Source organism: Apodemus sylvaticus, chromosome 11 (genome assembly GCF_947179515.1).
Source record: "Apodemus sylvaticus chromosome 11, mApoSyl1.1, whole genome shotgun sequence".
NCBI lineage: Eukaryota > Metazoa > Chordata > Mammalia > Rodentia > Muridae > Apodemus > Apodemus sylvaticus.
In genome coordinates, this window is record NC_067482.1 from 4,785,331 (window position 1) to 4,812,709 (window position 27,379).

Below are 27,379 nucleotides of genomic sequence, written 5' to 3' on the forward strand. Positions count from 1 at the left end.
GTTGTTATCACAGCTAGTCTGGTCCTATGTGCTGTGGATGATGTGCAGGAGGGATGTGTTCTCATTTTCCACAAGGTACAGAAAGTCTCTAGGTCTGTGTTATGAATAGGAAATGGTAAAGTGATTGGCATATGGTATTGAAGCATATTATTATTATTTAATGAAGTAGGGAGATAATATTGAAATAGGAAGAAGTAGCAGAAATTTTCTGAGGGTAAGAAAGCAGCAGCAGGCCTAATTCTCCAAATACAGCAGCACATTACCTGGTTTGGGTCCCCAAGGTGAGATAACAGGGAGGAGCTTTTATGTAGCTCATGTCACACGTTCATAATTCTGGGCTGTTTTAAAGCACATGACAAACACAGAGAACTGTGTGTGTGTGTGCATGTGTGAGTATGTGTGTGCTTGGGTATATGTGTTAGTGCATGTGTGTGTGATTTCAGTTAAACAGTTGATTTATTCACTACATTATGTTTCTGTTTAATTTAATTGTAAAATTATTTGCAGTGAGTAGCTACAGCTGATAGTTTTCTTTGAAGGGAAAAAATAAACTATACAATATAATTAACACTTTGTAGGTTATTAGATGTCTTAGCTCTAAGGAGTGTTCCATGTGAATTACCAGGAGATATTTTGATAAATGTTAAGCCTCAACTTGCTAATTTCAAATGTACACGTCTGGTTATGTCCCACAGGTACATGTTAGAGGGTTGTATTTTAAATTTGCTTTGCTTTTGTGGGACAGATACTCAGTTTGTAGACTTGTGTCTTTCCACTTAACTATATGACACACTCATAGTTCCCACTTTTTCTATGCCAACATTCATAGTCACTCATTAACCTAGTCTGTCACCTGTGGCACAGTATTAGTAATTTCAGCTGTGACTTAATTCTACAATGGAGCACTGTTCACCTTTGTCCTTCCTGCATCTGTCTCCTTAGGCAATGTCTTCTGCAAATAATTGCAGGCAGCAGTCACCAAAATTCCTGTCCTCTTCTTGGAAAGGAAATGGAAGGGACAGGAACATGATTGAGTCAGACTCTGAGAGACGTATGTGTGTGGATGACAGGACCCTTCACAAGCTCTTTCTTGTAGTTTGCTTGGTCAAAGATGGCTGCTTTCTGTGTGAATGAGTCAGTGTGCATGTCTTCCTCTCTAAAGTTAGGATGTCAAAGAGGGGACAGATGGTCATCTTCTCCATCAGTCAACCTCAGTACTCCATCTTCAGATTTCTTGATAGCCTCACCTGAGTGGCTTCAGGAAAAGTTATGTTTCATGGACCTGCACGGGATGCTTTGGAGTACTTCAAATCTGCAGGAATGTTTGTCTGTTGCCATGACAGCTCATTCATTTATAGGATCTGCAAAGAGAACAGGGGATATCACAGATGCTGTTTGACTCTCCTGTAATCTTCCCATTTGGGTTTCTCTACTTTAAATACTGGTGGTTAATTTGATGGCAGGATTTTGGTTCTTTAAAAGTACTGGTTTGCTATTCAGGTTTTCTTCTTTTTCTTGTCCTGCATGCATGCTTATGTTTGAGTCTTCTTTCTTTCTTTTTTTCATTTTTTAAGATTTTTCTATTTATTATATATGTACACTGAAGCTGTCTTAGGACACTCCCAAAGACGGGATCCTATCCCATTACAGATGGTTGTGAGCCACCATGTGTTTGCTGGTATTTGAACTCAATCCTTGGGACAAGCAGTCAGTGCTCTTAACTTGTGAGCCATCTCTGCAGCCCATGTTTGAGCATTCTTACTGAACCCCTTGTTCTGCTTCCCAGTTGTGGTGACACTCTTAGCTAACACACTGGCTTCAGGCCCAATTATCCCTCAATTGTACAGCTTGGAAAGAACCCAAGTAGCAGACCGTGATTTTCAGTTTTCTCCTAGTGTTAGAGCTAACTCTAAGCTCTTGTGGAGATGTTACTTAATTTATGAGTATTTTTTTAATTTTAGGTTCAGGCCTTGCTTAGGGCTTCACAGACTTAAGTCTGACTATATTTTTTGTATGCCTGGTTTGTTTAGAGTCAGATTGTATATTTTTCATAAGTTCATGCAGCCAGCTTCATCTTTTAGAAGTACAGCACTATTATAGAGAATTTTCTGACTCCAAATATTGGCTTGACTCTTTGTTTTCCAGCACTCTATGATAGTTAGTGATAGTCATTGACATTTCAAATATGCAATCTTGTTGAATCTATGGAGTCCAATAAAAATTTAGGCTGAGTTCAAATGTTTGTTTCCCGGGAAATGTTCACATGTTTGTATCAAGTCCACATCTATTTTTGTGTCTAGTCTATTTCTATTTATTGTATATGTGAATATGTGTTGATAGTATTAGCATAAGCAAATACACAGTTCAGGCTTGGGAACTGAGATTGCTGAACTATAAAGAGTGGATACAAAAGGGAAGGGTAAGTTAGTGAAGTGAAATAGAAAGATAAGGAGCAAGAAAAGAAGTTAGAATGTCTTCCTTCCTCTCCACCACTCTCTGGGAGACTGCTCTCACATTCCAGTACTTGGGCTGGATTCTTTGTAGGTTAAAACTATGAGTCCCACAATTTATTGATTAGAGTCAACCAATAGGGGAAAAATGTCAATAATTGGAAAATTTCCCAATTTACCCATTTTGATCCCAGACAAAAGGCTGTTTAGAATACAGACACAGTTAGTGATGAAACCAGTGAGAGACTTCCCACTGAAAGCCTTAGAACAGGCCCACACTACGGCTCATATCTCTCCCTTATGGCTGGAATACGGCCTTCCTTCTGCAGATGCTGACGGATCCAAATCAGTTTCCAGTCTATCCGCTAAGGTCTAAATTCCAGTGGGTTTTGAGTAACGACTACTTGCAAAACAGCAATGCTGGTGTGTTTGAAACACCTCTGGCAATATCCTTGCAGTGTAAATCTCCTAGCTGCCTAGGCGTCCTGACTTGTGGTTTCCTGTCTGATGCCCTAGAGTTGCAGTCACAGCCCATTGTGCATTGCCTAATGCTGGGGCTGGGGATTGTACTTGAGTTCTCTGCAAGAGCAGCACGTACTCTTGACCACCAAACCATTTCTCTAGCCCCTGAGAACCTGCATGCTTCTTAATACCTAGGCGTGTTTTCTTGTCAATGCTTATCAAAACATCTGATATGACTGGAGGATTATGACTGTATGAGAAACTTTAATTACCATTGCTCTTCTGAGATACAGAACTTTTCTAGGATACGGTACATTCTATAGCATTAGAATTTGAGCTTATTCCTTCTCGAATTAAAAAAAAAAAGTTAGGGTAGCACACACCTTTAATCCCAGCACTCAGGAGGCAGATGCAGATGGAGCTCTGTGAATTCAAGGTTATCCTGGTCTATAGAGTGAGTTCCAGGCCAGTCAGGGCTACATAATGAGACTCTGCTTCAAAACCAAACCAAACGAATAGAACCTCCAACCAAAGAAGAAACGACAAAACCCACAACCAAACCACCACCACCACCACCACCACCAGCACCACCACCAGCACCACCACTACTACGGCAGAAGCCTCAGATGCTTACCATCTTCTTTGTTGTAGAACCTGGGTACTGCCAGGAACAGCTCTGTCTCTTGTCCAAAAGGGCTTTTAATGATAAAGCATCTCTAAGTGCCATATTCTGTGGATCTCTGAGGCTGTCTATCTATAATACATATGAATTGTTTATTTTTAGCTATTTACTATCTGCTCAACTTTGAAACATATGTCTGTTTTCATATTACACATTTCAAAACATATTACTATGTCTAGTAAAAAAAAATCCTAGACTAGTATCTAATATGATCATGAGTTTGATTGTCTGACTGCTAACTTTCATTTCTTTTTTATTTTTAAGATTTATTTAATTATTATATGTAAGTACACTGTAGCTGTCTTCAGACACACCAGAAGAGGGCATCAGATCTCATTACAGATGGGTGTGAGCCACCATGTGGTTGCTGGGATTTGAACTCAGGACCGTTGGAAGAGCAGTCAGTGCTCTTAAGCACTGAGTCATCTCTCCAGCCCTTCATTTCTTATTTATCCTCAACAGTTGGTGATAGCAGATTTTAAATGGAATAGAACTTAACACTGCATTTTTAGGAACTGCATAGGTACAATACCTTAAACAGACCTAGTATTTAGTGTGTTGTAGCCAAATATAACCTTATTTTTATATCAATATACAAAAATCTAGTGTAAGACTTTGGGCTTGTTAATACTCTTTGGTGTAAGAGTAGATTTAGTGATATACTCTTTTTTTCCTATTTTTCTATATTACCCCTATATCTTCCCATATTCTTTTCATCTCTTCTCCCTGCTTTCTCCCTAACATTAGATATGAGAGAGAGAGAAGGACAGAGGAAAGAAAAAGAAAGAGAGAAATCCCTGAGTCTAACTTCCTTTACTTTGTTTCCTTTATGATTCAAGACTGTTACAATTTTTACCACCCTCTTAAGTGACTACAAACATTCAACATCCATAGAATAACCTAAAAACCATCCACCTCACCTCTGAGGAATGGGGCAGAGTCCTCTTAAAATTGTTTCCTGCTGATTTGGGGCAACATTTTTCTTTGTTGGGGGCCCTAAAAATTGGGAAAATAGCTGTGTGGTGGTGGCACACACATTTAATCCCAACACTTGGGAGGCAGAGTCAGGTGGATTTCTGAGTTCGAGGCCAGCCTGGTCTACAGAGTGAGTTCCAGGACAGCCAGGGCTACACAGGGAAACCCTGTCTTGAAAAAACCAAAATAAAATGAAATAAAATAATATAAAAGGTCAAGTGTTAAGAAAGCTAGCTGTAACAGTTATTGTTCAGTCTCTGAACGCTGAGAAAGTTCAGGCTTAAGTCGAGTCCTGACTGGGTCAGTCTGTAAAAACTGGACAGATGAAGGCTGTCTAAGGTCAGCAGCTTTCTTTGAAGCTGTCCTGGAAGCAAGTTCTTATGAAACAGCTATTAAGGCAGTCTGAGTAGCATTAGGCAGGACGCTGGAAGAATATGTCTCAGCGTCTCAGCATCCCAAGGGTGAATCTTGTCAGAGCTGCTTATCTGGGTCTCTGTCTCTGTCTTTCTCTGTCTTTCTCTGTCTGTCTCTGTCTCTGTCTCTGTCTCTCTCTCTCTCTCTCACTCACTCACACACACACACACACACACACACACACACACACACACACAAGCTTTCAGAGGTAATACACATTCTGTGTTACCATATGTATGGAATGCAGCGTGCACAATTGAGCTAAAGATGACTTTCTGTTCTCTGTCTGAACAGGTAAGGCATCTTTCTTTACAAGATAGTTTGGATTATATAACTGAACTGTAACATAAATTTCTATTTATGTCAATTGAAAGGATAGCAATGTAAGTCTTGAGGATTCTGTAGCCAACAAGACTTGTTGGCTACGCATAGCTGAAGTTCTGGACTGGAGATGTTTTCATGTCTCAGGCAGTCTCAAAGCTATTCTCATGTAGGGGTCAGTGTGTACTTTATCTTTTTGTTCCTCCTCTCCTTCCTATTGAGTCTGTCGGGAGACCCCCCTCCCCCCACTCAATAAGGCCACAGAGACTGGAATCACTGCAATCTGCAAGAAGATTGTTGTTGCACTTTAGGGCCCCCCAGCACGCAGGCAAGAGGAGACCCTGTGCTCACAAAGCATACCCTTTTTATGAACATTTTGGCAGGGAGTCAGCGGTCACCTGAGTTGGACGACTGTGATTGGTTACCCTGAGCAACATTTAAAATTATTGGTCAACTTAAATGGGGAGGTTGTCTCTGCCATTTGGCCCTGTCCTGCCCACCTTGTGGTATTTTCTAGCATTGTCTTTTTGTTGAGTGAGGACTCTCTTTGTCCTCACCCTAGGCAGGGTGGTTCTCTGTTTAGGCCATTTCTTTTCCTGTCCTCTCCCAGGCAGTCCTGGGCGGAATGGAAAGTTTCAGTCCAACTGTGACCCCTATCCTTGGTCATGGGGAGCTGGCCTGCTGTTACTGACAGGGTTCTCATATCTTCCTTCCTTCCTTCCTTCCTTCCTTCCTTCCTTCCTTCCTTCCTTCCTTCCTTCCTTCCTTCCTTCCTTCCTTTCCTTCCTTCCTTCCTTTCTATAGCTAAGATCTTCATGGGGTCTTCCCCTGTCAAATCTGATATTTATTAAATTGTATGGAATTCATAGTTTTTTTCTTTTCTTGTGGAAACAAAAACATATTCTTTACCCCAACACAAAGGTTAATGGTTTCCATGACTTCATTCAGTTGGGATCTCTCTGTGTCTCTTTGTTTAGTTCACACCTCCTGTGGTCACTGGCCTGCCCCTTTGTCTTCATTCACTGGGAGTGGTTTTCCCTGGTTCCACTCCTCCCCTCCCCCTGGGATGCTGTCTTGGATCCTCCACAGGGCTCCTCAGGCTCCAGCTGTGACAAGCCAGCAGGTGTCAGGCCAGCACCAACCCCTCAGCTCAGTCCTCCTTCCTTCTCTCTTACCCTCCCACCTGATGAGGAAACAGCTTTGCAAAGTGCTTACTGGTTCTCTTTCTACTCAGTAAAGGCTTCTTAAAAGCACCAGTTTTCTATTCTTTTTTGAAAGTGCCATTTTTTCCCTCTACTCCTGCAGGTGGCCTCCATTGCTAAGCACCTGTTTAAAGGAACAGGAATAGGAGATGCTCTGAAACTTAGAAGCCTTGTTTGCTCTGTTCAAGTTTGGATTTCTGACTAAGTTCTTGTGTGACTCTCAGTGCCAAATATAACAGCACTGCCTCTAAACAGGGACTTAAGTAAGTTTGGATTCTATGCCCCAAGTTGGGTGGCATCAGTAAAAATAAATAAATAAATAAATAAATAAATAAATAAATAAATAATCTTCTTTAGAGATTCTGTCAGAGAAGCAAGTGGTGAAGGACAAGGAAGCCATGTGGGCACCTTGGCATGAAGTCACATAGGTAATGGTTTCCATGACATCATTCCATCTAGATCTGTGTCCCCAGAAGAGGAGTTGGGTACCAGCTTCACACACCTGCACATGTGGAAGCTTTCTCTGACTACAATGTTTAACTTACGATATCCTTTTTTGCTGTGTGGCTCCCTTAGGACCTTTGCTCTCTGGTGTCCCTCTGAGGACATGGAGATTCAAGAGTCCTTCCCTCGGAGACTGTTTTTAGCCATGTCTGACACGACGTCATGTTGAGATTGGTGTCCACAACCCCTCAATCCAAAGGATACTGCTGTTTGTCATTTCTGTCATGCCTCAAGTGACTCTCTCAAATTAATCTTCATTGTTTTGTTTGCTTTTGGCTCTTCTCTAAAAAGATCTCCAGAGCCCAAATCTTTGGTGCTTTCTCATCTTTGCCATGCTACCCTTGAAGGTTTGGAATAGAATTTGATATAGACAGTTGCCTAATTGTTGACTGGATTCATTCATGACTTAGCTTATGTACCAACTGTTCAAATGATTATGTATTAAACTCTTACTTGTCACACACACACACACACACATACACACACACACACACACACACACTTATATATGTATACACACATGCATACACATATGTTTACCCATACATGTAGATATATGTATGTGTATATATACATATATATTTAAGATTTATTTATTTTTGTTTTTCTAGACAGGATTTCACTGTGTTGTTCTGGCTATCTTGGAACATTCTCTGTAGACTAGGCTGGACTTAAACTCACAGAAATCCATCTGCCTCTGACTCCTGAGTTGTGAGATTAAAGCCATCCACTAGGGCGGGGCAACCTACCATGAAAGCGCTGAAGAGCTGAATCTCCCTATACAGGCAGTCAACTCCATGCTTGCTTGCTTGCTTGCTTGCTTGCTTCCTTCCTTCCTTCCTTCCTTCCTTTCTTCCTTCCTTTCTTTCCTTCTTTCTTTTTTTCTTTCTTTCATCCTTCCTTCCTTTCTTCCCTCCTTCTCCTCCTCCCCCCCCCTCCTCCTCCTCTTCTTCCTCCTCCTCCTCCTCCTTCTTCGACAGTTTTACTCTGTAGCCATGCCTAGATCTCACTATGTAGACCAGGCTGACCTCAAACTCATAAAATTGGCCTCTGCATCCCCAGTGCTGGGAATAAAGGCAAGTACAACCAGGCCTGGCCATTTCCTATTTTTAACACCATTACATAAAAGGGTTTTGCATACTTGAAGAGTTCTTTACCTTCTCTACATCTTTTTTTTTTTTTTTTTTTTTTTTTTTGGTTTTTTGGATTTGGTTTTTTGGAGACAGGGTTTCTCTGTATATCCCTGGCTGTCCTGGAACTCACTCTGTAGACCAGGCTGACCTTGAATTCAGAAATCCGCCTGCCTCTGCCTCCCAGAGTGTTGGGATTACAGGCGTGCACCACCACCGCCCGGCTACTTCTCTACATCTTAAATAAAAATTCTTTTAACACACAGAAATGTAGAGAAAATACAGACACACACACACACACATATGCATATGTGTTTACATACATATTTATATCTGTCTAATATATCTATATCAAAATCTATGTGTATATCTATGTCTGTGTGGCAAATGCTTACTTCCTGTATGAAGTGAGGACATGACTGCTCCAGGTGTGGTTGAGGAGGGTTTCATTGTAGAGATGAGGGAGAGCATTGTCAGAAGCATCTGGAAGATTCCAGAGCAGGGAGAGAAAGCAGTGCACTGACTATAGCCAGACTGAACTGGTCCATGAGAGAGGGAGAGGGAGAGAGCTAGAGAGGAAGAGAGGAGGGGAAGACAAGAGGGGGCACATGGCTGAAACAGCAGGTTATACAGGAATAAGAACCAGGAGAAGGAAGCCTGTCTTGTTGCATGAAATATTAAACTAAGTAGCAAGTCACTGGGCTACCCCCAGCTACCATCAGTCTTGGCAGGCTGTCCGGCTATGTACTGGCAGGCAATGGCCGGCATGTTCTTATTTCACAGAGACTCTCTGACTCAGTCTCTAAAATCTCCCAGCTCGCTTTATTTTTATTTTTATTTTTATTATTTTTATTTTAATTTACATTTCAAATGATTTCCCCTTTTCTGGTTCCCCCCTCCCTGAAAGTCCCATAAGCTCTCTCCCCTCCCTCTGTTCCCCAATCAATCCCCTCCCGCTTCCCTGTCCTGGTATTCCCCTACACTGCTGCATCAAGCCTTTGCAGGACTACAGGCCTCTCCTTCCTTCTTCTTGGACATCACTTGATATGTGAATTGTATCTTGGGTATTCCGAGCTTCTGGGCTAATATCCACTTATTAGTGAGTATATACCATGTGCATTCTTTTGTGATAGGGTTACCTCACTTAGTATGATATTTTCCAGTTCTACCCATTTGTCTAAGAATTTCATGAATTCATTGTTTTTAATAGCTGAGTAGTATTCCATTGTGTAAATAGACCACATTTTCTGTATCCATTCCTCTGTTGAGGGATATCTGGGTTCTTTCCAGCTTCTGGCCATTATAAATAAGGCTACTATGAACATAGTGGAGCATGTGTCTTATTACATGCTGTTCACCCAGTTCACTACGTTCCCACTGGTGGATCGCTACCACACCAGCTCCATACTTCAAAACCTCCACAGCCTTTTGTGGTGCACATTTGGCAAACCCACGCTTGGTGCAGTACCTTTCTCTCTGGAACCCAGTGAAACTGCCTCATGAGGGAAAACACTACATGAACTTAGTTCAGAAACAGTGGAAACTCAATCTCCGAGTGCAACAACTAGAATGCTAATCTTGTAAGCCATATAAATCTAAATCTGCAGCGGGGGGGGGGGGGGTGGCTAATCCTGTTGGATCCACCATTGAAACTGGGAGACACTGTGAGCTGGAGACGTTTGGATTGTGAGGTGAGAAGAGGCACAGGTGCTGAGTGGGTCTGGAAGCCAGGGCACACTGTCTGCTAATAGGCACCACAGTTAGCCAAGTGAATATCTTTCGGACCTGACACTTTCTGCATTCTTTCTTTGACATACAATTTAAAGAGAGATGTTAGATGCCTCGCACTTCAACTAGGACAACCTGAGAATCAACATCTCCTAAATGAGGCCACACTCTGCATACCAGGAGTCACCCATTGTACTTAATAAATCCCGTAGACAGCAGGGCTGGCTCCAAGTGGGCCTGTAGGGCAGACCCTTCACTCTGAACAGATTCTTGGGTCCATTTCCCAGCGCTCAGCTTCTTGCTCACAGGCTTCCGGCTTGCGTGCTGTCCCTGATACCACCACTCTCCTCCGTTCTCTAACCACTGTGAAGAACTGTCTCTGTTCTCTAACCACTGTACAGAGATGTCAAGTTGATGCTGGGTTCCATGACTTGCCATGTGTGCCTAGAGCACTCTCCTCTTCTTGGTCAGACTTCTCTACAAATTGTGACAGCGTGGCCATCTTAACATCCCCGGCCTGAAAGCAAGACACATTTACAGACCACCCCCCAACACCAGGCAGTTCTCAGTCTGGGGAACTATTGGTAAATACCCTGTTGTTGGTTTGTTTTCTTTAGCCAGGGGCTATTATATGCCTTTGGTTCTCTTCCTGCTCTGCTTCCAGAGCACTTAGACTAAAGGTGTATGCATCCACTCCCAGATCTGATTATTTTATTTACAAATGTTTTCTTGATGAATCTTCTCATGTTTTAGAAAACACACATTCAAAATACTCAAAGCTCTTCACAAAGGAAACCTTCAGGCATTTCCACTCAGGAAAAGATTCTTGTTATAGTGTTAACTCTCGGCCTGTGCATGGATTTCTACTTGTCTTGTGTGTCTAGGAAACTCTAACCTGATATGGGGATGTGCGAGGAAGACTCTTCAACAGGCAGGAAGGTTATGGAATCATCACACTGCGTTGTTAACAGCATTTAGATGATTTTGCTTCAATTTTGCTGCAGTGCATGATTTGGGGGCCCAATCAGTTTATATAAAAGGAGGGCAAAGAGCAGATGGAGGAGAATGAGCAAGAACAGGGATGAGAACCAGGCAGCTGAGAACTGCACTTGGACCTGCGGGACCACACATTCATTTAACAAGCAATTTAGACTTGATTTGATGCCCTAAGGTGACAGAGAGAAGAGTCACAGGGTGAAGAGCCTGGTTAAAAAAGAAAGCCTTTTAGACATGTAAAAATAGCTAAGTTCTAGGACTTCTACACCCAAGGCTGCACCTGAGAACCAGAACTTAGTGGCGTTTCTTGGCCCCGCCATATCTAATGGGGACAGCAAAAGTTATAAAGCCAGCACAGATGCTTGACAAAGATCCAGCCAAGCTGAGCCCAGGGATGCTGCTCTCCATCTCCATGTGTTGCGAGTTTGGGGGACAATATTCAGACCAATTGGAGATATTGGGCCGATGGGAAATTTATTAGGAATCATTTATGCCTTCTCCCAGGAGTACAGCTTCTGAGCTTCCCCAGGAAAGTCCTGAGTATATTACCATTCCTACTTTTAGGGGAGTAATCCTTCTCTGGCTCTACCTGAAGGTCTTCCTTGTGTCCTGAAGGTTGTGACTCAAAGACAGCAGAGGTCTCCTTTTGAGGCTGACTCCAAGATACTCTTGGACCCCTGTTCTTACTCAGGAACAAGATAATCAGAACAAAGTCAACTTACAAAGGTCAATAAGACGCAGTGGGTTAGAGGAGTAGGTAGCAGATTAAATAAAAAGTCTCTTCCCATTATATGATTGGGTGATTATGTGGCCTGTAAGATTGGGGGCTTTTATGGTATGCACCTCAAGGAAAATATATAGCAATAAAATTACATTGGCCAAAGTTATCTCTGCTCTGCAGAGGGGCTTATATTGATAGAGAAGGAATGGAGTGGATAATTGACAAAAGAATGAAGTATTAAGTCCTTCCCTTAGAAAAGTTAGGTTGTGAAGGCCCACTGCTGTGACATGTGACCAAGTATCAAAAGAATGGACAAAAGAATGAATTATTAAGTCCTTCCCTTAGAAAAGTTAGCTTGTGCAGGCCCACTGCTGTGACATATGACCAAGTATCAAAAGATTACCAAGATTCGACACAGGAAGAAATCCTACAAAGATATAAAAAAAAATGTTATGGCAGAAATTGAATAAGAACTGTGGCAGCTTTGGCCTGAACATTTTTCTTGGGTTCAATGACAATTAGCACTTTGACCACAAGAGTTAATAATATAGTACAATGCTTGCAAGTCTGCCCAGGTTGGCTTGGAGAGTTTCTTTCTGTGTAGTGCCCTTGGAAGTGCAAGATTCTTAAATGTTGGGTCATGGGTTTGATGAGGGAAAATGATTGTGAAAGATAATTCTGTTCTGTCATAGTTTACCAATGACGACTAAATTTATGACCAAGAGGAAGTAAAAATGTGTGTCCTGGGACAAAAATAATAAGATCCGTGTTTTGAAGCAACATGACTCTATCCCTGTCAACTGAGGTTTTTTAATAAATAAAGGAAGCATGCTGACTGCCAGTCAGTTGGGCTGCAGGCTTCCCCTGACCACCATGCCTGACTCACTCCTCCTTAGCCAAGTCCTTACCTCCTCTGCAGGGCCTTCCCAGGACCAGGGATGACCCCTCCCCCACACTCCCTCTCCCCCTCCCCCTCCCGCTCCCCCACACCCCTTCTGGCAATTCCTTACTGAAGGTAACCAGACAGAACCCCATGACTCCTACTGGTCAGTATATAAACAGAGACTGAAACAATGCTTTGCTTTGCACATTTGAAAAGATCCCTTTTTGATTTACCCTGCAACTTCGGAGATTTTATTTTTGTTTTTAATTTTCTTTTGTTTTGTTTTTGGATTTTAAACCTTAAAGTCTTTTGGTAAAAACTGTATTTGTCCTTTAGGTAAGATGTACTGCACAGATAGGCAAGCAGCCTTGAAGAGATAGACTTAGTTTTGTAGTTAAAAATTTAAAGTATAAAAACTGTAATAATTCTTACCATAATAAAATATATCTGGTTATACTAACTACGTGTATCTATCTTCTTGCAATGAGTGTAGAAAAACATGCCTTTTAGACATGTGAAAATAGCTTAGTCAGGATCCCTACTATACTCAAGGCTGCACCTGACAGCCAGAACTCAGTGATATCACACAGAACTGTTCCAGACACAGGCCTATCTAGAGCCCCATGACACATCTTCTCTGCACATCTGGAGAGACCCACACCTTGATCTTCCCTGTATCTGGAGAGTCTCCCCTGGATCCTACCCCTCAAACCAGACTGTGGTAAACACTGGACCTGAGCTTTAGCTAAAATATGTCATACAGGTGAGGAGTCTTGAGTAGCACAGGCACTCACTAGATCTTAGCAATGCACCTTAGCTAAAGGTCAAATCCAGTTTGTAACAAGTCTTTAATTTAAGGGTTAAAATCCTAAACAACAAAGAACAAAAAAGCAAAACCCACCAACCAACCAACCAAACAAAACAAAGACACAACAAAAACACTCTCCAGTTGCTGGGTAAATCAAGGTGGCAAATTTTCAAACGTACAAAACAAAGCATTATTTTTAGACTGTTTATACACTGTTTAGTAGCATCATGACTACAGGCTTAGGACTGTAGTTAGGAATTTCAAGTGTGAACATTGTGTAATAACCCTCAGAATATAAAATGTAGGTTTTTGTTTTTTTTTTGTTTTTTGTTTGTTTGTTTTTTGTTTTTTCAAGACAGGGTTTCTCTGTGTAGCCCTGGCCATCCTGGAACACACTCTGTAGACCAGGCTGGCCTCGAACTCAGAAATCTGCCTGTCTCTGCCTTCCAAGTGCTGGAATTACAGGCATGCACCACCATGCCAGGCTGCATTTTTTTAATAGTTGTTTTCTTCTTCCACACATTTGGAGGACTGAGGAAACATTTGGGAACTGGCTCTTTCCTCCCAGGCATAGGACTCAGGTGGTCAGGCTTGGTGACAAGGGACTTTATCCACTGAACCATCCCACCAATTGCTATGTGGCACTTTTGTTTGGAGCAAGTTTGATGTTTTTGCTGTTTATTGGGAGGGATTAAGTGTTGATGCTGAGATAAAGTGAGATGAGGAGGCAGGCTTGCACGCTGAGCCTTTGTGTGATCGGAGACACAATAAGGACTTTATTCTTACCACAACAGGAAATAAAACTTTTGTGCAGGAAAATGATTTAGATTGGTTTACCCTGTTGTTTGTAAAGCTAACTGCATTCAGAATGAATATAAATGATTCAAGGTGTTTCCTGGCTATCCCATCTGCCTTTGGATGTCTGTGGTGTGAGTCTGAATTTGTGCCTACCTGAAGGCTGTCATGTGAATCTGTTTGTCCCTGTGTCTGTCACTGTGTGTGCCGGTCTCTGTCTGCTCTCTGTTTCTGTTGTATGAGGTGTGTGTGTGTGTGTGTGTGTGTGTGTGTGTGTGGTTGTGTCTGTCTCTAGCAAAGGACTTTGCTTTGTCTTTATTGATATAACGTATCACCTAGAGGAATGAAAGAGTTAATTTAAAGAAAACTTGAACATCTTTTTTTTTTTCAGTCATCCAGTGTTTATTTCACAAGTATGAAGACATGAGTTCAAATCTCAGCATTGCAGCTAAACTTGAAATGGTAGTGAGAGTCTGGGACCCCAGAGTCAGGAAGGAAGAGACAGGAATATTGCTGGGCTTGTGAGTCAGCCAGTCTAGCCAAATTGGTGAGCTAGAATATCACTGTCCAAAAAAATAAGACAGTGATGGAGGGAGACACTTGACCTTATCTGCTGGCTTCCACACTTGTCCATCCAGACAAACATGCCATAAATGTATACACACATGCAAAAGAAAAGCAGAAGCCTGGAGTTTCTTTGGTTTATCAGGAGAGTTAAAACAACAACAACAACAACAACAACAACAACAACAAAAATAACCCAAGTGACTTCCCACCCACTTTTCTTACTTTCTGGGCTAATAATTCAGTGAGTGGTTATAGTGTTGCATCTTTGTAGTCTGTGCTTAATTCTTAGGTTTAAATTAAAACAATTTTTCATTCCTGTCTTCTTACTTAAAGGGATATTTCTTTTGGCAGCAATTAGAAGGCAGGACCTACCTTATTGCTACACGAGTACCTTATTGCATTCGCGTCTCTCTGCTTTTTAATTCAAAGCTTTCTTCATAGTCTCACACCGAAGCCATTTCTTGATACATGGGTAATCCTCAGGATTAGTATGCTGATGGCTTCATAATACCTGCATGATTTAGCAATTTCCCCATTTACCTTCTCATCCCTCTCTGCTCTGTTTTCTAAGGGGAAAAATTAAGATTTTAATACCAGTGAGTTGGCTTTAAAAACAAAATATTTCTGCTTGGCAAATTAAAAAAGAGATTTAAAAATCATTAAAGCATTAACATACTAGATACTAATTTTCAGAGCATTTAGGGGCAAATCAGCAAACATAACAATGCCAAGATGATTATGGTTGAATAATAGTGTGTGCTAAGTGTAAGGTACCATCCAAGCTATGCCTTCAAGGGTTCGTTCATGCCCAAACCAGGGCTGGAGAGGAGGCTGCAATGGGAATGGAGTAATTGGCTTCCTGAGAGGAAAACCAGAAACAGAAGCAATGTGAACAAATGAAGAGTTTGTCACTATGAAGTTGCAAGGATGGCTCTGCCTGCAAGAATGTGATCCATCCTTTAAGGCCAGCAACAGGGAGAGCCCTGCTGGACAGTCACTGAGATGTGATATTCTGGAGCCCACTGTACGCTTGCTGTGTTTCTCTTCATTTGCTGGATTTTTAGCTACGTCAATAGGGCAGATATTCTAGAAGGACTGCATTTTCAAGATTTATTTATTTATTTTATGTATGTGAGTACATTGTCGCTGTCTTCAGACACTTCAGAATAAGGCATCAGATCCCATTACAGATGATTGTGAGCCACCATGTAGTTGCTGGGAATTGAACTCAGGACCTCTGGAAGAATGTCAGTGCTCTTAAACACTGAGCCATATCTCCAGCCCATAGGATTTTGTTTTCATATGCAAGAAAATAGTCATGAAAAAAATTACCTTCAGGAACGTGATATCATCTTTAGTCATCTCTACAGGTTACTATACTGGGAAGAACTTATCTCTATCTCCTGGCTATGGTACAGCCTGCTTTCCATCTTTAAAAAGAAATATAGAGCATGGATTTCCCTGGTCCCCACTGTCCTTTTGAAGTTTCTCTATTGTGGCTGTCAGTGTGATCAATGATGGTTCAGGCCTTGCTGGCTCCATTAATTTTGTCTTTGTCACTATTTTATTTAGTTTTGTCTTATTTTCAGAAATCCTTCTTTCTTTTTTTTTTATTCGATATAATTTATTTACATTTCAAATGATTTCCCCTTTTCTAGCCCCCCCCACTTCCCGAAAGTCCAGTAAGTCCCCTTCTCTTCCCCTGTCCTCCCACCCACCCCTTCCCACTTCCCCATTCTGGTTTTGCCGAATACTGTTTCACTGAGTCTTTCCAGAACCAGGGGCCACTCCTCCTTTCTTCTTGTACCTCATTTGATGTGTGGATTATGTTTTGAAAACTTGAACATCTTTACAAGGGATTATTAGGTCACTGGCTCCACCTGACCCAGATAGCAAACATCACTGTTTATCAATCAGTATACATAAGTAGATGCTTTCAACCTTTATGGTAGGTTTTAGGAAGTTGCTTTCCACTTCTGTATTGGCTACTTTCAACAAGTGAGTCGTATGCATTCCTCTGGGTCAGGGGCATGGAAGAGCGAGGTAAGACTGCAGGTGTGTGTTAGGTTAGGTGGAGTTGATTCCATGGGAAATCCAAGGCAAGTTAGGCTGGTCGTTACACTGCTCTGTTAAAACACTGGTTTTATATCAATTTGATACAACTTGACACAAGATCCAAAGGAGGGAGCACCAAAAAAAAAAAAAAAATCTGTCTCCATAGGATTGGGCTGCAGGCAAGCCTGTAGGGTATTTTTTTTATTAGTGATTGATGGGGGAGAGCCCAGTTCATTGTGGGTGGTGCCCTCCCTGAGCTGGTGGTCCCTGGAACCACAAGAAAGGAGGTTGAGGAAGGCATGGTGAGCAAGTCAGTAAGCAGCGCCCCTCCATGACCTCTGCACCCACTCCTGCCTACAGGCTCCTGCCCTGTTAGAGTTCCTGTTCTGACTTCCTTCAGCAATGAATAGTGATGGGGAAGCAGAAGCCAAGTGAACTCTTTCCTCCCCACGTTGCTTTGGTCATATTGTTTCATCACAGTGACAGAACCCCTGACTGAGTTCACAGTAGGACAGCAGTATTAAGTGATGCCAGTGTATGTTATTAACTCTGGCTGTCAGAGATGTTTTCAGAATACTGTGTCAACCTAGATGATGACAGCAGTGACTGCAGCAGTGAGCCGGTGGTGACAGAATGAAGGCCTGGTGATGAAAACAAGCAGCAGTAAATGTGGCTGATGGGCACAGGGGAGTGCGTGTACACTGAGTGGACTCCTCTAGTCAGTAACTATAGGAATCAGCAGAGAGGTTCCTGAAAAACAGATAGCAAGACTATTGGATAGCAGCCAGCTGTTTTCTTAGGTATAAACCTCAAAGCTTTCTAAGCCACGACAACACAGAGATACCTTTTTATATGCTGGTTTGTGGAAGCAGCCTTTCTGTCTGTCTGTCTGTCTGTCTGTCTGCATATCTACATATCTATGTATGTATCTATCTCTATATCTGAGAATGACTTTTTCCACCATTGACTTGAGATGGCTGATTTGAATTTGATGTTGGGGCTCCTTGGGCCATTTCTTGAGAAGGGGTTACCTTGTCTGTCTCCTGTTGATCTACATTCACTAGTCCAGTGCCAGACTTTGTCACACCTGCATATTCTAGAAGGATGAGGCCTTCTTTTTTAGATTTTCTCTAGAAAAAACACTGTTTCTAGGAACGCCTTACCTACAGAGATCCACCTACCTCCCCAGTGCTGGGATTAGAGGCACGTGCAGTCACCATCCAGCTCCATTTTTTCTCTCTCTCTTTCTCTCTTTTTTTTAAATGTATTTATTATTGTGTGTCCACATGCCAGGACAACCATGTGGAGTTGGGGAGACAACTGTAGAGTCATTTGTATCCTCCACATTTGTGTGGGTTCAGGAGATGCAGCTGGGGGCCCAGGTTTGTGCACTTGGAGCCTCTAAAGCATCTCCCCACTGAGCTGCCTCACTGACCCCATGTCGGGAACAAGCAAAGGAAACTTATTCTAAGAAATACCATTTTGTTATCAGACCCCATTTCTTCAAAGAGAGAAACTAAACTCAAGGTCTCAAGCCCTAGGGTTAGCTGGGGAGTTAGAAGAAATGCTAACATTGATGGATCCTGTTTTAGAAAACAAGTATTTAACTGAACAACTTCTGTTGGAAACAGTTGTCTGAATCTAGCCATCTCAGAGACAGCTTCTCCATCTTGCTGGCAGGGTCAAACAGGTTCATGTTCCCAGGCCTAGGAACTTCTCCAAACGTTTTCTTAATTGTTTGTAACTGGTAAAGACTATAGAAATTTCCTATCTGAGCCAACACACATAAGCTGTAAAAACTATATAGCCAATTGTCTGTTATGCCCTAATTAACCACATGCAGCTGACCAGCTCCTTTGTCCCCTTATCATTCTGAGCTCAGGACCTAAGCTCTAGGAGAATGAATTAAAGGCCTTGAAGGCAGGTGCCTGGATATGGCCCAGTCTGCAGTGGGCACTCACTCCTGTGCTTAATCCTTCATGTCAAACACAGTGGATAACACTGCAGCTCCCCCCTCACTTTGTGTTTCGTCCTTTACAAATGTTGTTTAACCTCCCATGGGGGACAAAGTTCAGATCCCAAACTGGCCTTCCCGCTAAGCGCTCAGAAAATAAAGCTTTCATTTTTCAGCTTCCATATCTGAAGTGGGTTTTCTTAGCTTCCACTCTGAACGCAACTCCTACTTACTACTCTCTAATTACTTCTTTTAAAAACAGTTTTTAGATGGACTATTGTGTTTTATAAAATGAAAAAAGGAAGCCAGGGCTATGTTTGGTGGAGTTGTGGTGTGGTGAGGTGGAAGGGGCGCCTCTGTGGGTCCTGCTGAGGCCTCCTGTCTTCCTTAGGTCCCAGCCACACAATTGTATAGAGTTTATTTAAGACATGGGGAGGGGAGTTGAGGGGAGAGTAGAGACAGAGAAAGGGAGACAGAGAGACAGAGAGAGACGGGGGGGGGGGTGAGAGGGAGGAGGGACAGAGAAGAGAGAGGGCAAGAAAGGAAGAGAGAGAGAATCTCAGGAAGATAGAGGGAAAGAGGAGGGGCAAGCAGCCCCTTTTATATAGTGAGTGTGGCATACATGGCTGTTGCCAGGTAACTGTGTGGCAGTGTAGCTACCAAATCCGTCCAGCAGAATAAGGGAGACTACATGGGAGACTCTTCTCGACACAGTTTATTCAGGAACGTTACTTCTGGAAGCCTCCGATCCTAGCCTGTTGGCCCAGTTATATATCCCAGCCTGCACCAATCAGTGACCGCCACGTGGAGGCTCATGATAGGATCGAGACAATGGCTCAGGTGTGGCCTAATATCATGTCAAAGGGCACATGTGCCCTTCTCCAGTGTGTACATGACTCTTAAAGGGGAATGTGGGGGGGCGTTGCTAAGTGATGTGACTTGGCAACCAGCCCAGGCACCATTGTAGACTGGCTGCAGTGCCTGCTCCCCACAGGGCAGAGCCCAGAAGAAATGCTAGCACTGATGGTTCCTGTTTTAGAAAATACATATTTAAAACATTAAAGCTCATTGCTCAGGAAGTACCAGGAATTTCTCCTGAGAGAGCACACTTGTAATACTCTTGTAATTATAGGAATTCTTATAGGATAATCATTAAAACTTAAGTCATCTATTTGTCTACATAGCATCACTATAAGATAGTACATCTTCGTGGATCTGCAGAGATCTGCTCCAAAGGAGAGTGTTATTACTTATTGATTATTATATATGTTTAACAATAACAGGAAAGCATATTAATAGCAGGAATATTTCCTAAAATTATTCCCTCACAGCCTTGCCCAGGATCTAGCTTTCACAGTCTCTAGAGAGAAGTCTGCTGTGATTCTGAGAGGTTCTCTATATGTTACTTGATCATTTTCCCTTACTGCTTTTAAAATTTTATCTTTGTCTAGTGCATTTGGTGTTTTGATTGTTATGTGATGGGAGGAATTTCTGTGCTGGCCCATTCTATTTGGAGTTTTGTAGGCTTCTTGTATGTTCATGGACATCTCTTTCTTTAGGTTAAGGAAGTTTTCTTCTATAATTTTGTTGAAGATATTTACTGGCCCTTTAAGTTGGGAATCTTCACTCTCTTCTATACCTCTTATCCTTAGGTTTGGACTTCTCATTATGTCCTAGGTTTCCTGGGTGTTTTGAGTTAGGAGATTTTTGCTTTTTCTTTGACAGTGGGTCATTGTTTTCTATGGTATCTTCTGCACCTGAGATTCTCTCCTCTATCTCTTGTATTCTGTTGGTGATACTTGCCTCTGTGACTCCTGATCTCTTTCGTAGGTTTTCTAACACCCGGATTGTAACCCTTTGTGATTTCGTTATTGTTACTAGTTCCAATTTTAGATCTTGGATAGTTTTGTTCATTTCCTTCATCTGTTTGATTGTGTTTTCTTGTAATTCTTAAGGGGATTTTTGTGTTTCCTCTTTAAGGACTTCTAGATGTATACTTGTGTTCTCCTATATTTCTTTAAGGGAGTTATTTATGTCCTTCTTAAAGTCCTCTATCATCATCATGAGAAGTGATTTTTAGATATGAATCTTGCTTTTCCAGTGTGATGGTGTATCCATGACTTGCTATGGTGGGAGAATTGGTTTCTGATGATACTATATAACCTAGGTTTTTATTGCTTATGTTTTTATGCTTGACTCCTGCCATCTGGTTATCTCTAGTGCTTCCTGCCCTCACTCTATCTGACTGGACCCTGCCCTTCCTGTGATCCTGTTGGTGTCAGAACTCCACTCAGTTTCTGTGATCCTATGATCCTATGATCCTGTGATCCTGAGATCCAAGGTGTATCTGAGCTCCTGGGAATCTAGAACTGTGAGATCCTGGTGTGACCAAGCTCCTGGGATCCTGGGATCCTTTGACTCTGGGCATGTTAGAGCACCTGTGAGTGGGGCTTCTTCTGGATGTTGTGTGTCTGGCTGTGGAATTTGTGCCCAAGGTCTCCTCAGGGCACCGCCGCAGACAGGAAGGAATCCATGCCACTGGTCTGGTGGAGTTCCTGCCTGCCTGGTTCCTGCTGGTCTCAGTAACTCCCAGTGCTGGGACCGATGTTGTGTCCTCTTCACCTCTGATTCTGTGATCCTGGGTGTGTTTGAATCCTGGAAGTGGAGCTTCCTCTGGGTGTTGTGGGACTGGCTGCGGAGTTTGTGGCCAAGGTCTGCTCAGGGCACTGACCCATTTTAAAATCTCTTCATGGAGAGACCAAGGGCTTAGAGCCCACTAGTCTGCCATTTTGGTGGGTTGTTATGGCTTTGTAAACTTTCTTTTCTCATTTGCAGCATGGGTGCAATGATCTGTAACGTGTAAGTACTTCCAGATTTTTGAAGGTCATATACTAAAGATGTTCATCACAAGCCTTAGCATAGAGCATGTAGTGACCTTGATTAAGGTCAGTATATGAATTTTATTTCATTGAATTAAAACTTTATACATGAGAGCAGCTCATGTGCTAGCAAAGCTTCTTTAGAACTTTGAAGAATAATGAAGAGAAGGAGGCCCTCTATACTGTAGCTGCGAGGTTATACCCTGCCAGATGAGGCTACACACTGCCAACAGGAAACCTAGAAAGGTCACCGACCAGTCCTAGCCACTGAGCTGTTGGGTGTCTGTGAGGCAGAGAATGACTTCACACTCTTTCTCTTTTTGTAGATTCGCCTAGGTTGGCAGGTTGCAATGACCCAACCACAAACGGTTCCCATTTGTCTTGTGGAAAACCACAATGAACAGCTGACAGTGAACCAGAAAGCCATAGAGATTCTGGACAGGATTTCTCAGCCAGTGGTGGTTGTGGCTATTGTTGGATTGTACCGTACAGGGAAGTCCTATTTGATGAACTGTCTGGCGGGACAGAATTGTGGTGAGTGACACCTGGTTACCAGCCAAACATTTGACTGTATCTGTCACATTTCTTTAATTCTTATTCCCAATTATGACAAAGGACAATGAAACTCCTTTCAGCAAAGCTGCTCTCTCACGCTAAATTGCACCCCTTAATTACTGCTCTCCAATAATCTTTCCTGCGTTCTTCCCTTCCATTCTGTTAAGGAAAGTCTCCCATGAGTGCTCAAGATGGGGCCTTTTGTGATGCCCTAAGCAATGGAATCCTTGTGCCTCATTCCCCTGTCTCATATAGCAGGTTCTCTTTTCTCGATATATTTCTATCAGGATAGAAAAGACTTCGAATACTTAAAACTTTAAAAATCTGTGATAGGTAAAGCTAGAGAGACAGTCCAGTGGGTAAGAGTTCTGGTTGGTCATGCAGGCAAGGTTTTGGTCTGCACACCCACATGATGAGCGAAACTTTGTAGTAACTCAAGCCTGAGAGGATCTGATGCTCATATTTTGGCTTCAGTGGACACCAGGCATGCACACAGTGTGCTTACATCCATGCAGGCAGAATTCTCATATTCACAAAAAGAAATATGTAAATCAAGAATTGTTTATTTAGAAATAAATAAGTCTTGATAAAATTTAAAGAGGATGTTATATCCTTTTATATCTGCACACTTCTATCTTTAATCATTGTGATTTTAAAAAGTATCTTAACTATTTCGTTTTTCATTTTCTTGTTTTCATGTGTCTCTGTTTGGAGCCCATGCCATTCCCCACCATTTTGCAAAAAATGCCTTTGTGGTTGTTGTTGTTTGTTTGTTTGTGTGTGTGTTTTATTTTCTTTTTTTGTTACTGTTTTTTTGTATTGTTTGTTTGTTTGAGACTGTCTTGTTGGTTGGCCTGGTTCTAGCTATGGGGTCCTAGTGGCTCTCAAACTGGCAATCCTCCCGTGTGTGTCTGCTGCCTATAGTGGTTGCAAGTGTGCACAACCATGGCTGCTCCAAATGCTCTCAGTGCCATTCCAGAGAGCACTATGTTTTCTACCTTGTGGACGCCTCTTTGTTTCCATCTGGAGCCCTTGTGTGGGTTTGTTCTTGTATTAAATGTTCCCTAGAGCTTGAAATGGATGACCTATAAGAGAAGACCTTCTATGGGGAGATGGGCACCATTTCTGGTTTGCTGAGGGACTCACAACACTCTGTCCATTCCGCAGCTTACATCAGCTCTTAACCAGCATAGCCCCTCTCTGTACTTATCCAAGGCTATGACCAAAACACCCTAGAAGAAACCTTAATGAGGAAGAAGTTATCTTGACTTAGATTTTACTCCACAGTTCTGGGTTCATTGATCTTGGGACCGGCTGCATGGAAGAGGGATGCAGAGACTGAGGAAGGGACTGGAGGCCAAGTTATAACTTTCAAAACCCAACTCTATTTACCTGCATCCTCCACTAGGCTTCAACTCCCAAGGCCTTCAGAATCCCTCACAGTAATGCTGGCAGCTGGGCACTGAGGGTTGAGCACACAAGGCTACCTGAGCAAGACATTCACATCCTGACTTTAATCCTCTTCTCTTCCCTTCAGGCTTCCCTCTGGGCTCCACTGTGCAGTCTCAGACCAAGGGCATCAGGATGTGGTGTGTGCCACACCCCACCAAGCCAGAGCATACCCTGGTCCTCCTGGACACTGAGGGCCTGGGGGATGTGGAAAAGGTTGGATGAGGCTCAGGCTAGCCCTTCTGACGCCTTGTCATCTACCTATGATCCATCTGTGAATTCTCACTGAACTGCAACAGCTGAGATAAAGAGTGCTCTGTTTAGACTTCAGTCTGAGAAGGTTACATGTATCCTAATAGGCAAAACATTGGGGCCTCCTATTCTGCCCCATTAGTGTATAACCTTGTTTTTGTTGTGATCATACTTTAAGAATACTCATTGATACATGTTAATTGTATAAGTGAATGGGAGTCACCATGATATTCCAAGACAGACAGTGTCCACTGCAATCTCCATTTGCTCCTCTTGTATTACCTGTTAATAGCACTTTGAAAAAGGTTTTCATTTAAACCATGCTGTTCTGATTACTAGAGCCTGATTTATTTTATTATTTATTACTAATTTATTTTAAATCATGATGTGTGTAGCTGTACATGGTAAAGCTTAATTTTGCTAAATGTGGTGTGTGTTCTAGGGCACCAGCTTTGGTTCCACATCCTCCAATTGCTCCTTGTCCTCATGGTGTCCACACCTGCACACTAGACTGGAAAAATCAAGGGGAGTCAAGAATGGGTGGGGTTCTGCAGGACTCTGGTCTAACTGGGAGTGAGGGGGTGTGAAGTTCTCCAAGGATCTTAGTGTTACAGCTCTTTTGGGTGAAGGCCTTCTGTGATGATTTTGGATGAAATACCTCTTAGGCAATTTCAGCTTGAACACATACCTTTATTTGGAGTTGGGGATGGGTTTGAAAGCATACACTTTAGTCAGGATGAACCAGGCATATATATGGACCTTGGAGAGTGAGAAGGAGTTTTTAGAACAAATGAAAATCATTGGTTAGGGTTTAAAGTTCTTTGAGTACCCAATTTGCATGGAGATGCATCCCAGGAATCCAAGGTGCTTGCTGGGAGGGTTCTAATGGGAGTTTGGGGGAGAAATTTAGTACGTCTTCTAAGGTCTACTTAGCCTTCCTCAGGTAGAGGGTGTGGGGAGTAGGGATCACCAGACAATATGAGAGAAGAGGAAGCCCTGCTGGAAAAAGAAGTCCTCCATTTTGCACCAGGCTCCAATGATCTATTCTAAGGAAATTCCCCTGTTACTAAGTCCTAACTAGTGGAATAACTTGGGCATGTGAGGTAGAGACGTGATGGGGCAAGTCTGTCTCTGGGGGCAGGTTCTGAGTGGTTGTGGTCCTCCCCACTTGCTGTTCCCTCCCTGCTTTGTGAATTCAAGAGAACCTGTGAGCATCCAGCTTCCTGACCACACATCCATGCCTGCTGCCTGCTGACATGACCCCTGCCAAGATGGACTCATCACTCTGGAACCTGAAGGCTGAACAAACTCTCTCTTCTACAAGTTACCTTGGCCATGGCGCTATATGAGCATCTGAGAAGTAGCTGCTACCTGTTGTGTTTCACTCACTAGTCCTCCCATCCTACCTCAAGTTTTGCTTCACTTTTTATAAGCACACTGGATGTCTTAGACTGTTTGCCTGTGCCTGTGTATAGGGTCATATCCTGGAGCAAAGGCTGGCTTTCAGAGGCTCCATCCTTAAAGAAACCCAGTGCCACATTCCCAGCAGCTGCCAATAGCACCTCAGCTAAGGGTGGGACTTCAGCTCCACCTCTCTCCTCCATGCTGACATGTGTATGACTTAATCTTGTTCAAGTGTTTCTCATGTTGTCACACTGTTTTACATTCATATCTGTCACTGTAAAATTGTGACTGGGTGACACTGCTTCACTGTAGTTACCCACTGCTTCTGGCTTTTACACATTTTTCTAACCTGTTTCATCACAATCCTTGAGCCTTGCAGGGAGAGGTGTAATACAGACTTTGTTCAGGGCTGGATCCTTTGCAGTCTCTTCTCTCTGAATGTTGTGGGTCTTTGTCATTCACCATCTACTGAGGTTGTGGGTCTCTGTCAATTACCATCTTCTGATGTTATGGATCACTGACAGTCACCACCACTGAAGTTGTGTGTCTCTGTCAATCACCATCTACTGACATTGTGGGTCTCTGTCAATCACCATCTACTGAAGTTGTGGGTCTCTGTTAACCACCATCTACTGAAGTTTTGGGTCTCTGTCAATCACCATCTACTGACATTGTGGTCTTTTTCATTCACCATCTACTGAGGTCATAGATCTCTATCACCATCAGCTGCAAAAATAAACTGCTCTGAATTAATCTCTGAGATGTACTAATCTATGGGTAACTCATTAGAAGTCAGTTTAATACCATATCCATTTAAAAGAATAATAGCAGAGTCTCCCCTGATAATTATGGCCTCACTTTCCACAGTGTCACTGATTTTGTATCTTGTAGAACAGGCCATAATGCAATCAGACAATGAGTGCTTGGTTACTGCCATTGTAGTAGTCTGTCCACTGTCCCCCATGTGTTTTCTTTTCATCCAAGGGAAAGAGAAGCAGAAAAGAGGCAGGCAGAAGGGTCACTGTCCTTGAGCGTACTTCCAATTTCACCAGATGTCTCCTGGAACCCCCCCCCCCCCCCCCCAGATTTCAGCACTTTTGGATCACTGCTCATAATTTACATCACCCAATCAAAATGTTAAGTCACCACACACAGGAGAGAAAGACAAAGTAATGAAACATTCTTCCCATTAATTACATCAGGACTTGGACTCACAGTACTCTGCCTACCTAGCCTGCTGGCCTGCCAATCAACAAGTGTCTATAAAGGAGCCTTGGCATTTTGGTTCTTAGAGCTAAAAGCCTGTAACATACTTGTGTGCTCCTGTTGGGAGCACACCACCAGAAGTTTTTTGGTGTGTTTCTCTCTGTGGAGTCCTGACAAATGCAGCTCAACTACTCATTGTAAGGCAGACCAATATGTGCATGTGGTCAGCAAAGCATCCTTCATCACATGTCCTTCACTTGCTTGCTTTAGCAGAATATCCTCTGTGCTGTAACCCCCCTTTAACAAATCATTCCTTCACGGGTGTGCCTTAGTCCTTCACCTGTGTCCACTTGAGGAAAACGCTCCCTCATGTGCTTGCCCCAGCAAAACACTTTCCAACACAACTGACTTTCCAAAGAACCTTTATGTTTCCACTCTACCCCTAACATGTTTCAGATGTGAACAAATATGGACACCCTGCTGAAGCTGACAGGCTTTTTACTAGGATAGTGAAACTCAGCTGTAGATTTCAACAGCAACAACAAAGACAAACTTTAAAATACCATATTGTTATTGTTTTCAATGATTGTGTTTTACTCTTCTGTATACTGATGAAAAATATATAGTTGCTTTTTAAATGTATAGTGTAGACAGTCAAACACCCATGTCCCATGGATTTTTTTTAAACGTCAGTTTACAAAATGTAATAAGAACGTAAAAATGATTCTTTTATGTTGGAACATGCCTTTAATCCAAGCACTTGGGAAGCAGAGGCAGGTAAATCTTTGTGAGTCTGAGGAGCAGCCTAGTCTATAGAATGGATTCAGGGCAGCAGGCTAAACAGAAAGACTCTGTCTCAAAAGAATGAAAAACAAACAAATAAAAAGAAGAAGGGTGGAAGAGGAGGAAGCGGTAAAGGTAGATTTTTAATAAAGAACAATTTATGTATGAAGATTAAACTAAATATTTCTAGAACAGAAAGAAAAA

General features: G+C 42.4%; 2 protein-coding genes across 2 annotated transcripts in view; both read left to right on the plus strand.

Annotated features, from left to right (window-relative positions):
* Nucleotides 1–24,131, plus strand: part of LOC127696630 (guanylate-binding protein 6-like) — a 208,950-nt gene extending 184,819 nt beyond the window's left edge. The window contains exons 2-3 of the mRNA XM_052199481.1: nucleotides 21,853–22,060; nucleotides 23,619–24,131. Coding sequence (XP_052055441.1) covers nucleotides 21,853–22,060; nucleotides 23,619–23,755 — 345 coding nt within the window. The 3' untranslated portion in view covers nucleotides 23,756–24,131. The remainder of the gene's footprint in view (nucleotides 1–21,852; nucleotides 22,061–23,618) is intronic.
* Nucleotides 1–27,379, plus strand: part of LOC127696628 (zinc finger protein 431-like) — a 229,751-nt gene that overhangs the window by 61,835 nt on the left and 140,537 nt on the right. The gene's annotated exons all lie outside the window — the stretch shown is intronic.